Source organism: Orycteropus afer, unplaced genomic scaffold (genome assembly GCF_000298275.1).
Source record: "Orycteropus afer afer isolate SDZICR_OR568_19922 unplaced genomic scaffold, OryAfe1.0 scaffold00170, whole genome shotgun sequence".
NCBI lineage: Eukaryota > Metazoa > Chordata > Mammalia > Tubulidentata > Orycteropodidae > Orycteropus > Orycteropus afer.
In genome coordinates this window covers 49,937-67,689 of record NW_006921757.1, presented here as the reverse complement: position 1 = coordinate 67,689, position 17,753 = coordinate 49,937, and the positions used below count along the sequence as shown (strand labels likewise).

The window sequence follows — 17,753 nt, the reverse complement described above, 5'->3', positions numbered from 1 at the left end:
ACCTCTGGGTGGACTCACTCCTCCAACCTTCTGGTGAGCAACCGAGAATTTTAACCGTTGGCCTCACCCCTGGAGTCCCTATGTTTTATACTACGTTATATGCATGTCATTTCACGATATGAGCTCTAAGAAATGTAATTTTTTTTTTCAAAATTTTCTTTCCTTGAAGCACCATCTGATTGGACTTGTGGCCCATTCCATTTCGGTCATTCCTGAGGCTTTCCCTTAGCCCCAGGCCTATCAGGGGCCACGTAGGACTTACAAAGCCCAGAGCACTGGCGGACGGCCCTCTGGGGTTGGGAACCTAGGGTGACCCCTTGTATGTTCCTTACCCTGGTCCCTGCAGCGCTGCTTTGTCAGGCTGGATGGTGCGGAGTGTCTTTGCTGAGACCGAGTACCCAGTGCTGTGCGTCTCATCTCCCTGTCCTGGCACAGCCCCTGGGTGCAGCAGAGGGGCCTAGCAACCCCCCCAGGCCCTCCCTCATCCCAGGGAAGCTCTCAAATCTCCCTCCACATGGGCCACCTGGGCCTTCCCGTTCAACAGCTCTTGCCTTATTCTCCACCCGTTCTGGAACTCTCTTTGCACACCTTTTCTTCTATGTCATTAGAAACAGATGCTGGCTTCTCCTCCTCAAAAATAAAGGAATAGAATTTCAGTGCCACTCAGCTCTTTCTCACCAGTGCATCTGCTTGCAGTTAGGTCATGCCCAGGACACAAAGAATCCAGCACAGGGTTCCTGTTGCCAGTGAGCTCAAAGGAGATTTGGGGAGACCACCATCACTGATAGGTCATGGCCCAAGCCAGTGTGCCACGTACCTACAAGAAGCACAGGTACTCCAAGCCTGTCACAAAGATATAGGCCCCCTTCCCAGCACCTGAGGGAGCTCTGGTGGCAGAGTACCTAAGGCACTTGACTGCTAACCAGAAGGCTGGAAGTTCAAACCCACTAGCCACTCCTCAGAAGGAAGACTGGGCAATCTACTGCCATAGAGATACTACCTTGGAAACCCAAGGCATACTCATATGAGTAGGATTCGACTCGATGGCAGTGAGTTTGGTTTTTGGTCCCAGCACCTGTATCTTTGGGAGCTCTGGTAGTGTAGCGCCTAAGACTAACCAGGAGGCTGGCGGTTCAAACCCACCAGGCACTCCTCGGAAGGAAGGTTGGGCAATCTACTTCTGTAGTGATACTGCCTCAGAAGCCCGAGGAGGGGTCACTATGAGTTGGGTCCAACTCTATGGCACATAACAACAACAACCTATATCTTTCCACCCTTGGCTTTGCTTTTCTCTGACTTACGTACCTGGGGGCTGATTTCCAGGTCATTAAACCCGGGAAATGGATGGATGTCTCTGGAGGGTCTACCACCATGGTCCTCGGGGTGACCTCCTCTGTGCCCTCCCTGCCACTCCCCAACGTCCTCCTGATGGCCAAGGTCACCTGGCCTCAGGGTCCTTTTTCCAGATGGAGAAAACCTAGTGATGCCCCAGTCGTCACCCTCAGCAGGTAAAGAAAGGCCTAAAGTGGGTGTGGGCACCAAGAGAGTGGGGTGGTTGGCTAGTCTGTGCATTGTTTTGCAACCGAATTTTAGATAAAATGAAGGACAGTCTTCTTTAGCATATAAACTATGTAGAATTCATTCATTCAACAAATGCTTAATAGCACCTACCACGTACCAAATACTGTGCTTGGAGCTGGGGCTAGAGCAGGACACAGTCTTTCTCTGGTGGAGGCTAGTTTTCAAGGCTCTTAGCTTCCTTTGTGTTTTGGTTACTTCAATGCTGCTCTAACAGACATACCACAGGTGGATGGCCATAACAAACAGGAGTTTATTCTCTTACAGTGTTGGAGGCTAAAAGTCCGAGTTCGAAGTGCCAAACTCTAGGGGCTGGGTGAAAGCCCATCAACCTGGGCTTCAGCTCTGCTTCTTGCTTCCAGCCCACTGGAGTTAGAGGTGTCTCTTCACTCAAGCAGCTGCTGGCTGCTGAGACTGACAAGCCCAAGGTCGACAAAGAAAATGGCACAGTCCCAATATTACCACACAACAAGGCAGGCCATTGATTCAAGTCCAGAGACAGTCCCAAGATCAGCAGGAAATATAGCAGGCTACTAAATGAAGACTTGGCTACATGCAGGGTCCAAGTGTGTGCCAAAAACTAGAGACCTTCCTCAAAGCTTTTCCTTATATATTGGAAGCAGACCACATTCCTAGAGCAGCTACTCAGCTGTTTGAGGTAGATTCCACCATGTAATCGATTGCCAATCTCATCTGGGGAATAACTACAACTTGTGCCCAGCCACTCAAAACCGAGCCCAGCCAAGTTGACATATAATCTTAACTACCACACTTTATTTACGTTTATTGTGTCAATATAGTCTGGAGAGTTTCCGAAAGAAAGGTGAAGATTGTTAAAGTCATACTGGGTTTTGAGTTATTGAGATTTTCTATCTATCTATCTATCTATCTATCTATCTATCTATCTGTCTATCTATCTATATATACTGGAAGTCTAGAAGACCAGGAGGCAGCTATTCCATCCTTCTCGCTGCCTTTTCAACCCAGTGATCTGCCAGGAAAGTCCTATGAGATAGAAGGAGACCTAGAAATGGAGTCAGAAAACTGTAGTTCCAACTTCTGCTAAATGAGACCTAATCTTGGGCAAATCACTTAGCTTCTCTGAGCCTCAGTTTCACAGTCTATGAAATGGAATGAAAGTATCCTTCCTTTCAAAGGGTTGTTGTAAAGATTAAATACGATTATCATACATCTAATATTAGCTGTTGTTACTGATGTGGACAGATTATTTAATAATAATTCACTCTTTAGCTCTCAATCATAGTTGAGCCCTGGAAGTCAGAGAACTTTAACCTATAACTTTCAGCCCATGAGCTTCCTCCCTTGGCCTCCCCCAAGCAAAGGTCAGAGAACTTTAACCTATAACTTTCAGCCCATGAGCTTCCTCCCTTGGCCTCCCCCAAGCAGAAAGGGGAGGCTCATGAGCAGGGTCAGGCTCTAGTTAGGCACCAACAAGACTGATCAAAATCATGGGCTCTACTGTGAATTTCCTGACTGTGTGCAGGATTCTGCCCCTGAAGTATGTGGAGCTGCAGATCTGTGACTGGCTTCAGCGCATCCTAAGGGTGAGGACAGTGACTGAAAAGATCTACTACCTGAAGCTCCATGAAAAACACCCCAAGGTTGTGTTTCAGTTCTGGACCCGCTTGGTGAGAATTCTGCAAAAAGGCCTATCCATTACCACCAAAGACCCCAGGATCCAATTCACTCACTGCCTGGTGCCCAAGGTGTCCAGCAGCTCCCTCGAGGCAACAGTAAGTGGGTCCCTCCATGATCTTTAGCAGAAAGGGTCGATGGCAATAGAGAGCGTAGACAACGTGAGGACTGATGGGTATTAAGGTCTAGTCCTGTTAGGGAAAGAGCAGACTCTTAATGGTCAGGGACATTCTCATGTGATAACAAAGTCAATTGGTATCACAAAGTTCATCTTCTGCATCCTAGTGAGGGAAGTAGCATCTGGAGTCTTAGAAGTTTGCAAGTAGCCATCTAAGATACAACAACTGGTCTGTACCCATGAGGCACAAAAGAGATAGAAGGAAACCCACATCTCAGAAAAGAAACTAGTCTACAGGGCTCATAGCACACATAAGCCATAGCCTATCTACCCTGAGACCAGAAGAACTAGATGGTGCCCAACTACAACTACCTGACAAGCCACAACAGATGGACCCTGATAGAAAGGTGCAGAAAAGTGCAGGACAGAACTCAAATTCTTTTTTAAAAAAGTCCAGACTTACTAGACCAGTTGAGACAGAGGACTCCCTGAGACTATCACCCCGAGATACTCTTTAAACCTTGAATGGAATCTATCCCCTGAGGTCACCTTTTAGTGAAATAACAAATTGGCATACAAAATAAAGGATGTTATCCATGAGTATGGTGCTCCACTGCAAAACCATCCATATGAGAACAAAAGGTCAACAATTACTCTAAAGCAACAATGAGAAGACAAGGGGGCAGGGAAACTAGAGTACTGGAAAGGGAACAACAAGAATGCAATTAAAGGGAAGTTGACACATTATGAAAAATATAACTAACGTCACTGAAAAGTTTGTGTAGAAATTGTCAAATGGGAACCTAATATGCTGTGTAAACTTTTACCAAAAACACAACAAAATATTATTAAGGAAAGAAAAAGTCAGTGATATGCACACACCATACTGAAACCTATACATGTAAAAAGCAAATTAATTTAGCTTTCTTAGAAAGAGCTATCCAGTGCTTAACTCACTTAAAATTATTTTCAGTTTCTGTTTTCTTTTTGAGTATTATTAAAATAATAATGCTCACAGAAGAAAATCAGAAAAATCAGCCCTACATCTGGGGGTGTATATAGGAGATTCTGGATAGAGTGGGAGAACAATGTGGAACAAAACTCAAAATCATTAAAAAAAAAAAAAAATGACCAGGTTTGCTGGTCTGATAGAGCCTGATGGAACCACTGAGATATGGCCCTTAGCTGCCCTTCAGTCTGGAACTGAACCCACTCCTGTGGCTTTCAGCCAACAAAAGACAGGCATATGAGCTGAACATTTACATTAGGTAGTTAGACTCTTTGGAGAGATCAATCATGGGAGAACAGTCATGCACAGAGAGACAGCTCAAGGGGCAGGAGTGCAAGGGAGGGAAGACACAAGGAAGAGGTAACTGTGGGGAGGAGTGGGAAGGGAGCTGTTGCATTGTGGGAAATAGCAGTCAATGTCGTGAGACAAAGTATATGTGAGCTGCTGTATGGAAACTGAATTTGCTCTGTAAACTTTCATCCAAATCACAATAAAAATTAAAAAAAAAAAAAGAACAAAAAAATCAGCCCTATATCTATCCAGCCAGAAGCAATCACTTTAACATTTTGGCATATTACCTTTTTTTAAAAATTAATTTTAATTAGTATATCTGAGTCTGAGGGCATTTAAATGTATATATGTTTTTGAATGCTGCTTTTTCCTCTTTATATCTTAAGTACTTTTCTGTCTTTAAAAAGCTTTTTGTAAATATCATACCACTCAATTGCATGAATGAATTCAAATATCCTTAACTCTCCTCTCTTATTAGACATTTAGTGTTGTTGATGAGTTGTCCTTAATGCTAAGACAAGCACTTGTATATATTGTTCACATCTGTGTTTGTTTTTTCAGGCTAGGTGTTCAGAAGTAGAATTCACAGTTCAAAGGGCACGGACGTTGTTAAGACTCTTGATGTCTATTGCCAGATTGCTTTCCATAAAAGTCATACCAAATGATACCATATTTTTACCCACATAACATGGGCATTGTATGTTTTTTTGTGCCAACCATGCCCTTCCCCCAAGGTATTTTTGTAAGTATACTACACTAATTTGTTTTACAACAGCGTGTAAAATGGGGGAGGGCATGGTTGGCAAAAAACATATGGTGGTGTGATATTTGCATAAATACACAGTACTCTCACCATTGATGGGAGCATCTTTATCACTGTACCCTTATAATTGAGTAGTGAAAGTGTTTGAGAAATGCTCTGCTTATGATAGGTAAGAAGTGGCATCTCTTTGATTTCCAATGAATTTGAACTTTATTACATATATATTTATATTTTTTCTTTTTTTTTTTTTTCCATTTTCTGTGTTCTTTGTCCATTTTTCCATTGGCATTCTTATATTTTTCTAAGTTGATTTGTAAAGTAAAAGCTCTTTTACATCAAGAACATAAATCTTTATTGTAATTTTCCTTCAGATTTTTCCCCAAGGCTTTGCTTTTCCCTTCAGTTTATCTAAAGGAGCCTTAGTGGCACAGTGGTTAAACACTCAGCTGCTAACCAAAAGGTCCGCAGTTCAAACCCCACTGGCTGCTAAATCGAAAAGATTTACAGCCTTGGATGCAGTTCTACTCTGTCCTATAAGGTAGCTATGAGTCATTATCAACTTGATGACAACAGGTTTAGGGTGTGGGTTTCAGTTTATCTAAGGAATTTTCTGATGCATGGAAGGCCTTCCCAGGACCTGTTCAGTGTAGAAGACAGATAGGAAGAACTTGATAGACTGGGTTCAAAATCTAAACATTTCCCTCCTTTCATTTAAGTCATATGCTTTAGGTATGTTACCACCAACTGTTCATGTCTGATACATTGATTAACCACTGCTTGACAGCTCAGCTGCCCTGGTTCTTAACGTTCAGCTTGTGTGCTCTGGACAGGGTGGCCCTAGCAGCCCATCACACAGAGGCTACAGTCCTACCAGGGGCTATGTGTTTGGTCTGATGATTCTGGGGCTTAATGATTAAGGACCAGGTTCTCGGGGTTGGGCTGTGTCTCAGTTTCCTGGTGCTGCTGCAACACAAACACCACAAGTGGGTGCTTTAAGGAACACAATTTATTTCACATAGTTCTAGAAGCTAAAATCCAAATCAGAGTCTTGGCCGTGTGGATTTCTTCCTTGTCAGTAGACCGGGGGTTTCTTGGTTCCTTGACATGCCTTGGCTTGTAGATGGTGTCTACATGGTGTCTGTTTTCCTCCATATGTATGTTTCTGTGTCTGTTCTGCTCTCTTCTATTAGTCAGATGGGATTAGGCTGAGGACACACCCTATACTACTGGTATAACCTCACTTACATAACAGGAGAAGACCCTATTTTCAAACAGGATCACATCTACAGGTACAAAACCAAACCCAGGTGCTGTCAGGTCAATTCCAACTCATGGAGACTCCACGTGTTGTAGTCTAGAACTGCACCCCATGGAATTTCCAAGGTTGTGACCTTCCGGAAGCTGGTCTCCAGGCCTCTCTCCTGAGGTGCCTCTGGGTCAGTTTGAACCAGCAACCTTTCAGTTAGTAGTCAAGCGCTTAACCATTTGTGCTACCCAGTGACTTCTGTTTCCAAACAGGAGGACACCCACACGTACAAGGGCCAGGCATTCAGTGCATATTTGGGAGTGGGGTGGTACACAATTCAATCCATAATGCCCAGGTGTGAGTCTAAACATTCCTTCAAGGTTCTTCTGATCCTGGGAGACCAAGAAGTGTGGGTGAGCAGACCTGGTAACCTGACTCTGAATTTCTCTGTACAGCCTGAAAGCAGCCTCCTGTCATCCTCCGAGCCCAGCGAAAACCTCAGGCTGCTAACAGCAGAGCAGACCAGTGGAAGTTCACTGCAGTTCTCAAAATGGTCCCAACTTTCGTCAGCCATGTGAGTACTCCAAGAGGTCAGCTCCACACCCCTTCCCACAGCAAAAAAGTTTGTTTTGTTTTTTAATGGCTGATCCTTCCTTTCATTGTTGTTTATTTTTTGTATTAAGAAGTTTGTACTAAAGATTCCTTTTCAACTAATACCTCTTTATACTACCTACACCAACCCACTGCTGTGGAGTCAATTCTGACTCCTACTGACCCTGCAGGACAGAGTAGAACTCCCCCACAGGGTTTCCAATCTATAAATCTCTATGGAAGCAAACTACCACATCTTCTCGTGCAGAGTGGCTGGTGGGTTTGAACTGCCCACCTTCCAGTTAGCAGCCGAGTGCTTGACCACTGTGCACCAGGGCTCTTCCTTAAACTATTCATAGCCCCCTCGACCCATTTAGCTCTTGCTTGTTGACTTCCTATTCTAAACAATATTGAAATTAGTAATACCTTCTTCCCCTCTTTTTTGTCTCCCCCAGTGTCTAATTTGAGGTAATATCTTTTGCTCCACTTACTATGTCAGTCAGAAGTTCCGTTCTACTTTTATAAACTCCTTAATTCTCTGCCCATTGTACGGGCTCTGTATTTTCAGCATATGTAACTCTTTTCTTTCCATACTTTCTGCCCTCTCACCATCCTAGTTCTACAGGTAAATATATTTACTGTCCTATTGGGTCACTATGAGTCAGAATGGCAATGAGTTTTGTTTTGTTTTTTGGTTTATAAGTGACTTGATCCCTTTGCCTGGCTGACCAAAGGAGTTTCCTGTGTTTTTCCCTCACTTTTTCCTTAAAGTCCAGTAGTTTCACTAGCACTTACTTCAGTGTTGGTAATTCTTGGTCAGTTTTCCCAGGTACATGGTGTGCCCTCGTACGTGATTTCAAATTCCTCTCTGTTTTTTTTTCCCAAGATCGTTTTCTTGGATTATAATTTTGAATTTTCTTCTTTGGATGGTATTATTTGTATGTTGGATCATCTTTGCCTATCTACTATAAACACCCCTCTTTTTAAAATGTTTAAACTCTTGTCCTATTAATCTTTGATTTCTCTTAAGGCATTATCAGTTGTGCTTGTTTTCCCTTGTGTTCTTTCTAGTTTAGATGTCAGTTCAGTAACAATTTTGATCCCACAAAAATTTCTAATTATTGTCCCAGTTTTACCACTTAATTTATGTTGTTGTTGTTATGTGCCATTGAGTTGGACCCATCTCATAGCGACCCCTCCTTGGGTTTCTGGGGCAGTATCACTATGGAAGTAGATTGCTCAACCTTCCTTCCTAGGAGTGGCTGGTGGGTTTGAACTGACAGCCTTCTGTTAGCAGTCAAGTACCTTAGACACTACACTACCAGGGCTCCCTTTAATTTATAGATCTTTTAAATTCTGATTTATGTTGTTCTTTAATATATTTCTCTTCATTTCTTTTAGCTTATTTTGAATTCTGGGTTGTTGTTTTCTTTCATATCTTCCTCGTGTTCTTCCACTGTAAGGATTTTTTACATTCCATATTTTCTTTCTTTCTTACATAATTTTGTATGAGACTTGATTGTGACTCTTTTCTGATGTTAATTTTTGTGAAGTCTGTTTCCCTGAACTTTTGGGAAGGTGAGAGGGGCAGGCTAGTTTTTCCAGCTTAGCTCTAAAGCTCCCTGTAGTGTTGTTTTGTGAGGTGTTTATGGCTTTATACTTCTCAGATCCCTTGGCTGTGTTTCTCTCCCCATCTTTCTGTTTTCTTTGCTTCTGTTGTTCCTGTCCCGCTTCATTTGGACTTGACTTCCACTTCCTGTGATTTTTCTTTAGTGAAAGGCTTTGTCCTGCCAGGGAGTTTCTGGCTGGTTCATAAGGTGTGGAGCTCTGGTAGCATAGTGCCTAAGGCACTTGACTGCTAACCAGAAGGCTGGTGGTTCAAACCCACCAGCCATTCCTTGGAAGAAGGTTAGGCAATCTACTTCCATAGTGATACTGCCTCAGAAACCCAAGGAGGGGTCATACTGCCTCAGAAACCCAAGGAAGGGTCACTATGAGTGGGGTCTGACTCGACGGCACATAACAACAAGAAGGTGTGTACTTATCCAGACCCTTCAGACTTTACCAGAGACCCCTTGTTCTCACCTCACAGTTTCTGTTGTTTTTCTCAAGTTGGCTTGTCAAATGTGCCTTGAGTGGCTGGGATAGATTTAGGAGTTCTGTGCAGATCTACTCATACATATATTTAATGCTCACACTAGTTCTTGTATCGTGATTGATCTAATTATTTTAGTTATTTGAAGCTCTTGCTTTACCAGATTCCTCAGGAAGGACTCAAGGGAATAATATTTGGTGAACCCTACCCTGTTGTGTCTATCTGCCTTCTCTCACACAGAGTCTGATACTTTACGGGTCTCTTAGCTCTTTCTTTGTAGCTATAACTTTTGATCATGACCTTATCCATGACAGATCTTTATCTATGGGACCCCTATCAGCCTGAATTGAAGTGGGTGACCCCACAGAACCGTTTAAGGTTTGCATCTGTCAGATGTCTCAGAGGCACTATTGGCTCAGGAAAAATTGTTTATGTTAGTCCCTCAGTTTTGGAGTTCATGAACCATGGGTGGTTCAGATGCAAACCAACACAAGGACAAGCGCAAAGACATGAATTTTGGGGATAGACTTTCCTTTGGATCCAGAGTCCAGATGGATACAGAGGAGCTTCCCTGTGGCACTGCGTGAATTTCTTTCTAGAGTACCTTTTCACTGAAGGGCAGCTTTGAAAGTTCTGGATGTGTGCAAACATCTCCTTCAACTCCCCACCTAGCTAGGGCCCAGGACTTTATCTCCTGTCTCACAGGGCCATGGAAACCCAAGCACTCAGTTACCAGGAACAGCAAGACCCATCAGGCAGCCCCAACTTGAGTCTGCACTCACTTCTCTGGTCTTCAGGGTGCTCTACTTTGGGGCCCTTCAGACTTTCTTTTGCTTTTTGTGAGTTCAACAATGCATTTGAAATTTTGTTTATTATATTTGATCTGGCATTCGTAGGTGTTTTATAGCAAGGAGTCTTTAGATTACTCAGCCTTAGTGCCCATCTCTAACTCTATATGCTAAAATTATTTTCGCTTGAAAGAGAAAAAAAAAAAAAAAAAAAAAACCTCACTGCATTTCTCTCTGAATAGTAGCAGTGTGAGTGATATTATTGTTTTTAGTACTTTTTTTTATAGTTTTATTTTTTCTTTTAAAATAAACATGTATTCTATTTATAATGAGAATTTTTTGTTTTTAGCCCCACTGTTTTGTTTTGAAGACACATTAAGAGATAGTGACTTCTTTAAAGTTGCTATTATTTTGGAGAACTCTTGTAAGATTTTCTTTGTCCTTAGACTGATGCACACCTAGCAGGTTATATGGGTATCAGGTAGATCCCAGTGGGTTTGGATTTTGCTTTCAAGCCATAGCTCAATCATGCTAAATGTTGGAGAGGTGTCTGTTCCACCCACTTGGGCAGAGCCAGCCTCTCTCCTTCTTGACTTGCTCCCCTTAAGGCATCTTAGATTCATCATATCATATGTAAGTATTGTCACCGTCCATCATTTCCACATTCACATCCAAGATGCTCCTGATGGAAAGGACTAAACAATAGTTTTGTATTAAATTTTTAATAGTGTCTTATTTTTTTTCTCTTGCTTTCAATGACTCTGAAATCCTCGGGCTCCAACAGAAACACCAGTGTGACCATTGAAATGGACAATTCCAACAGCAACGACAAGACACCCTCCCCAGTGGCAACTCCAGTCACTTCAAATATACCCATGAGAGTCACCTTGAGTCACAGCCTCTGGGAACAAGAGAACTCGAATGAGCCCTTCTGTGAGGCACCTGTAGCCAGTTCCCTAGGAGAGAACTTCTGGGGACCCTGACACCCAACTAAACCAGGGTGACCTTCCCTTGGCTTCAGTGCATTGTTACAATCTCCCATGTTGCTCTTTCCTGTTGTGAGCCAAGTGACCTGGAAGAGGCAAGATGGCATTTATAATGAGGTGCTTCCACCAATAAAGTTCCTGGTGTGTCCAGCATTGTGGCAGGTGTATTGCAGGGAGGCTTGAGGCTGGGTGAAGAGTGATTAGGAGCAGGAGCTCACTGTTTGGGGTGAGGGGGGGAAGTTGGGGCCTACTCAGCTGAAACCCAAAGCAGCCAAACAACACCAAAAAAGCCAGTCCAGAGGAAGGGACTGTTTCCCTGTTTCAAAGGGGTGGGTGTGCCTAGGAAAACAGAGGCAGGGTTACTACAAACCTAAAAATGGTGAGACCAGCTAGTAGGCACCTGGTGTTGCCTTCTTTGTCTCAAGCAAGAGCTGGCACCCCCACTTCCCCACTCCCTGTTTCAGTGTAGAAGCTGTGAAGGCTTTCTGTGGGTCATGCAAACTCTGGTTGCCAATGAAGACATGACTTCTGATATGGAATGTGGTGACCACCTGTCACCAAGAGCCCTGATTGATTTGACTGTTCCTACCCAGGGCCTCTTGGAAGCAAACTGGAAGACATGGTGTCTGTGTGTATTGGTGATAGGAGTGAGAACTTTGGGCAGCTTTTAGACAAATATAGAATGTTTACTTGGAAAACAACTCCACAATATTCAACAAGTTTTTACTGAATGCCTGTTGGATGCTCTGGTGGCATAGTGCCTAAGGCATTTGACTGGTAACCAGAACGCTCATGGTTCAAACCCACCAACCACTCCTGGGAAGGAAGACCGGGCAATCTACTTCCTTCCTTAGTGATACCACCTCAGAAACCCAAGGAGGGGTTGCTATGAGTCGAATCTGACTCAACGGCAGTGAGTTTGGTTTTGGTTGGATGCCAATCACTGAGCTAAAGCTTGTCATAAGTGAGAGAGCAAGACAGAAAGACACGTTACCTGCCTTGAGGGAAGGTTTGGGAGAAATACTGTTATGCGTTGATTTGTGTCCCCCAAAAAAGCTATGTTGAAGTCCTCATTCCCAGTACCTATGAGTATGAGCTTACCTGGAAGTAGGGTCTTCATGGGTGTTATCAAGCTAAGATGAGAGCATTAGGGTGGGCCCTGATCCAATATGACTGGTGTCCTTACAAGAAGAGAAGAAGAGACACAAACTGAGACACTAAGAGAGAACGTCACATGACAACAGAGGCAGAGATTGCAGTAATTCACCTACAAGCCAAGGAACACCTAGGATTGCCGGCAACACCCGAAACTAAGAGAGAAAGGCATGGAAAATATTCTCCCCTAGAGCCTTCAGAGGAAATATGACCCTGCTGACATCTTCAGACTTCTGGCCTCTACAGCTGTTGGAGAATAAAGTCCTGTTGCCACTAATTTATGGTAATTTGTACGGCAGCCCTAGGAAACTAATACTAACACGAAGCTCCATTTTGAAGACATAAGAAGGACAAGAGGGTTGAAGAGAGGCTGAGTCTTCTGGCCCAAATTAGGGCTGGAAGGGCTGCTGTGCTGTGGTTCACACTTTGTGTGATGAGAAGAACGAACATGACTGTCTGCACCTGTGCATGCTCAGGTGTGCTGAGCTGGAAATCCTGGTTGGGCCGGGTTGGGAAAGCCACCTGAACTAAGAGGATATCTAATGTTTGCGAGTGGCTTCCTGCCTCTAGTAAAACTGCGAACAAAACAAACTTCCTTTTGCCATATTAAAATCAAACTGAGAGTTGTAGGTGCAGGTAAGGGAGATTTAGAAGGTGAACTTGGAAGAGAATAATGCAAAGGCAGACCATATTTCGCAATTTATGCCTGTTTTCCTGGTACCATTATTAACTGTGTCCCCATTCATGGCAAAACCTCCCTGTATCCCTTCACACCCACTAGGATGGCTATTATCAGAGAAGCACAGAAGAGGTGTTGGCAAGGATATGGAGAAACTGGAACCTTCATTGGTGGTGGGAATGTGGAATGGTTGTTTAGTAGCGGAATCCTCACCTTCCACGAGGGAGACCTGGGTTAGATTGCCCACCAGTGCAACTCATGCACAGCCACCAGTCGACTGTCAGGGAGGAGGCGTGAGTGTTATTGACATGATGCTGAGCAGGGTTCAGCGGAGGTTCCAGCCTACGACAAACTAGGACAAAAGCCTTAGAGATCTACTTCCAAAAACTGAGTCAGTGAAAACCCCATGTATTACAAAGGTCTGATCCCATTGTGCATGAGCTTGCTATGAATTGGGGCCTGACTTGACAGCAGCTAGCAACAGCAATAACAACATGAGTAGAGTCAGGAGCTTTGGGCGGTTCATGTTTCTCTAAGTCCAGCAGGCAGTGGGGCAAGGGCCTCTGATCCTCTTCCCCCAGCCTCAGCCCCCAGCCTGCCCATTGCAACTTTTATTGAAGGCTCAGCCCAGGCTAGTTTCCAGGCAACACACTTCAGGGCAGTGTGTACCTATGTGTTTCTGATTTCAGGAGGGACGGTCTGGGATAGGCCAGGTTCTTGTGGGCAACACAGGGATGTCCTGACCTTCCCCACCCTACTAGGTTGACGCAGTTTCTACTGGGGTTTGAGATAGCTAAAAACAGAACACCTTTGGTTCCTGCCCATTCCCTAGCCTGCTTCCCTTAGCCTCCATCTGATGTCAAGAGCCCCCGAGAGTCTTGCAATAAATTCTCTTTGGTGTATGTTGGCTGGTCACTTTCTGTGCTTTCACATAACTGTGAATTTTAATTGATGTGGGGCTGTTACCAGAGAAGTGGAAGCTATGTAAACAAACATGAATAACACACTTGCAGAACCATCTGTGTGTTACTGGTGTTTTATCCTCCAGACCTCACAAAGTGCCTGGTTCCTACTGGATGTTCAATCAGTTGTTAAACAAGCCCACTTCTGCCTAGCTGCCCTGGCTACCCAGGTGGGGCCTCTCCCCAAACAAGGAAAAACTACAGGCTTTGCTGAGTCTTATCACCTGAATTGATTTCCCAGAGACCACTTCTTAGATGAAAAGAACACAGAAGGGGTTGCTAAAGCTTTTCATGGCCAATAGACACACCACTTCAAAGAACAAAAAAACACAGCATTGTTTTCCAGAGCAATTAAGGCTCAGCAAGACATGACACTTGCAGAAATAATCCCCCAAACAATGTACAATGCATTTTAAAGCTACTGAAAGGAAGTCTGGAGAAGGCAAAAGAGAAAACCTCTTCATGGACTAATCCCAAGATGGACCCATTTAAAACATGATGGAAATGATACTGAAGTTTCACAATTGCCCTTGTGAGTCATAAGTCACTGGTCTATTACAATGCAGATGTTGATGAGACAGCAGGTTAGGGAGGCAGAGAACCTGAGAACCAGAATAAGTAGAACTAAGGGGTTCTGACCTGTGTCCTGGGGCTACCAAGAGATTTGCTAATGAACTCCCAGCACCACAGGTGATTGATTTAGAAATAATAATAATTAAAAAAAAAAAAAACACCATACGAGGTCAATGTCGAGAAATCCAAGACCATGGTTTCAAAAGAGGAAACAACCACTGAGAGTGGTAATGGTTCCTGATTTAAAATAAACACTTAGGGCTGTTTAGGCAAAGGCCACTTACAGGAGCTCTAACTTGGAATAACCAGAAACACAACCAGCTGGAGTTAGTTATTCTGAGAGGGAGCAGTTCTCTCATTGCTACAGATTTCAGAAAAACCAGTTAAATTCTTCATTGGGTATCTGGATAAATTTTATTAAAATAGCACTAAAAGTTTTAAAGATGCTCACACAAAATAGTGCTTGTGGATATGAATAATTGTAGTAGTGACCAGAAACACACTGTGTGTACAGGAAATGCAAAGAAATAGTCATAGTGGTTTATTTTGAATTTGTTTTATAGCCCCATCAAGTCTCCAATTAAGCACATTGCTTTACACAGAGAAGGAAAGGAATTTCTGGAACATCCATTCCGCCCTTCTCTTGTTCAAGGGCCATATTAGAACGGCAAAAAGAATATGGTACCTAGTGGTATGGGGTTGTCTCTCTCACGCACACTCATAGAGGACATTCCGTTTGTAGGTGCTTTGCATTTTCAAAAAGTGTCTCCAAATCCATAATTTAATGCGATTCTCATAATAGTATGAGATCCTTGTTGTCATTAACCACACTTCACAGATAAGAAAAGTACAGCCCAGAACAGTCAGTGTGGCTTAGTCTGGGGTCTCTCGAGAAGAGAAACCAGTGAAGCGTGTGTGTGCATATATGTATACGAATGAGAGAGAGAGATTATCTCAAGGAAATGGCTCACAAGGTTGTAGAGGCTGGCAAGTCCCAAGTCCGTGGATCAGGCATCAGGCTCAAGGCATCTCCTCGCTCATGTAGCTGCAGGGGCTGATGAATCCAAGATCAATAGGTCAGAAGGCAGGCTGCTGTCTCACAGGCTGCAGGCTGATGCATCTCAAGAACTGAAAGTCAGATGGTTATGGACCAGATGCAGGATCCAGAACCTTGCTGGAATATCCATTTATATAGAATCAGACACTTCCCCAAGGAAACTCTTTGTGGACTGATTGGCTCCAGGATCCACATCGAGCAAAAAGCCAGAGTTCTTTGCTAGGACATCCATATAGATTGGAAGCAGGCCATACTCCCGAGGAAACTCCCTTTCAACTGATTGGCTGTTTATAGCAGATCTCATCATAGAGGTGATTACATTATATCAGACCACAAAATGAGGAATGACATCATTACATAACTGCCAAACTATATGTTGTTGTTAGGTACCATTGTGTCAGCTTTGACTCATAGAGACTCAGTGTACAACAAAATGAAACACTGCCTGGTCCTATGCCATCCTCACAATCCTTGCTATACCTGAGCCCATCGCTGCAGCCACTATGTCAATCCATCTTGTTGAGGGCCTTCCCCTTTTTCGAAGACTCTTTAGTTTACCAAAACATATAATAACTGCCAAATCACTGAGAATCATGGCTCAGCCAAGTCGACACACAACCTTGACCATCACACACTATAAATGATCAATAAGCCCTATGACGCAATGATACCTAACAACATGAATATAGGATGAGTCCCTGGGTGGCACGGATGGTTAAGTGCTTGACTACCAGCTGTTGTCCTTTTGAACCCTGAGGCACATCAGAAGACAGCCTGGTGATGGGCTTCTGAAAGGTCACAGTCTTGGAATCTTATGGATCAGTTTTATTCTGCAAACAAGGGGTTGTTGCCATGAGTTCGAACTGACTTGAAGGCAACTAACAACAATGTAAGTATGGGGAATGGGAAGCACTGGTGATTCAATGATAGAATTCTTGCCTTCCATTTGATGGACCCAGGTTCAAGTCCCGAAAATCAACCAGTGAAAAACCCTTTGGATTCTATGGATCACAACGGTATGATCATGGGGCTGCACAGGACCATTGTGCAAGGGTGCTCGCGAAATGGGGGCCAACGTGAAGGCAGCGAAACAACCTGCATTTAGACAGGGGCTTCAGGCAGCTCATGGCTCTCAAAGCCCTGTGGGCAGTGGGGCAATGGCCTCCAGTCCTCTTCTCCCAGTGTCGGCCCCCTGATGCCCCATCCTCTTCAGCTGTCATTGCTGAGAACTTTTGTTGTCAGCTCAGAGAATTCGGATAAAATGTGAGTGGCCAGTGTTCCTACCCTCTACCTAGCCTGCTTCTTGGTAGGGACTCACCCTGAAGCATGGAATTTGGAGGGGAAAGGCAGGCAACTGAACTTGGAGGCGAAGGGCTGCTCCTCTGGGTCCAGTATTCTCCCCAGATCAGGATGAGGAACTGCAGTAACAGAGGTCCCTGGGATTCCTGCCACAGTGCTGGAAGTCACGGGGAGCCACAGGGCCTCATTCTTAATGCCGCTAAGTGGACAGCTGCCACGAGGTGGCGCCACATCACAGCTGGAATCCCAGCTGATTGGCTCCGTACCCCCTGGCCCCTAAATGGAGCAGGCTAACCCCCGGCATTTTATTAACCTCAAAATAACTCCACCTTCCTCATTACCTGATTGAGTATTTTGATTCCATTCATTAAATCTGTAGTGGGGTTTTACTTTGTTTTAAGTGACCAACTCTGCACAACTTTACAATTGCATTCTGGGTATACGCATCTAATTATATTTTTTTTGTGATTTCCAGCAGAATCACATACCAGTATTTACACATTGGAATATATATAATTTTACTATAAAATCTTTCCTTTGTGTTACAACTGGGCAACATACTGATTTTTTAAAATTAGATGCCCGCTATGAGTTTAATTTCAGGATGGTGGAAGGGATGTTACAAAGTACTTCTCATGAACAGGGGACTTGGGTCTGATAGGGTTGAGAATGCTTATGTTGGAACACTGACTCTTTCCTTAATACTTTTGTTGACTTTGGAGATGCTTTAACTCACAGCTCCCTTTAACCTCCACCTCCTAATTTTACCTTGTACCATTCTGTTCTGGGAGCTCTGGTAGTATACTGGCTAAGGTACTTGACTGCTAACCAGAAGGCTGGCAGTTCAAACCCACCAGCCACTCCTCGGAAGGAAGATGGGGCAATCTACTTCTGTAGTGATACTGCC

At 43.9% G+C, this 17,753-nt stretch overlaps 1 protein-coding gene across 1 annotated transcript in view; it reads left to right on the top strand.

Moving 5' to 3' along the window:
* The window catches only part of FAM71F2 (family with sequence similarity 71 member F2), a 12,374-nt gene extending 1,256 nt beyond the window's left edge, over window positions 1–11,118 (top strand). Inside the window, exons 2-5 of the mRNA XM_007946729.1 lie at window positions 1,324–1,508; window positions 3,083–3,332; window positions 7,117–7,235; window positions 10,920–11,118. Coding sequence (XP_007944920.1) covers window positions 1,324–1,508; window positions 3,083–3,332; window positions 7,117–7,235; window positions 10,920–11,118 — 753 coding nt within the window. The remainder of the gene's footprint in view (window positions 1–1,323; window positions 1,509–3,082; window positions 3,333–7,116; window positions 7,236–10,919) is intronic.
* Window positions 11,119–17,753: the final 6,635 nt, after the last annotated feature.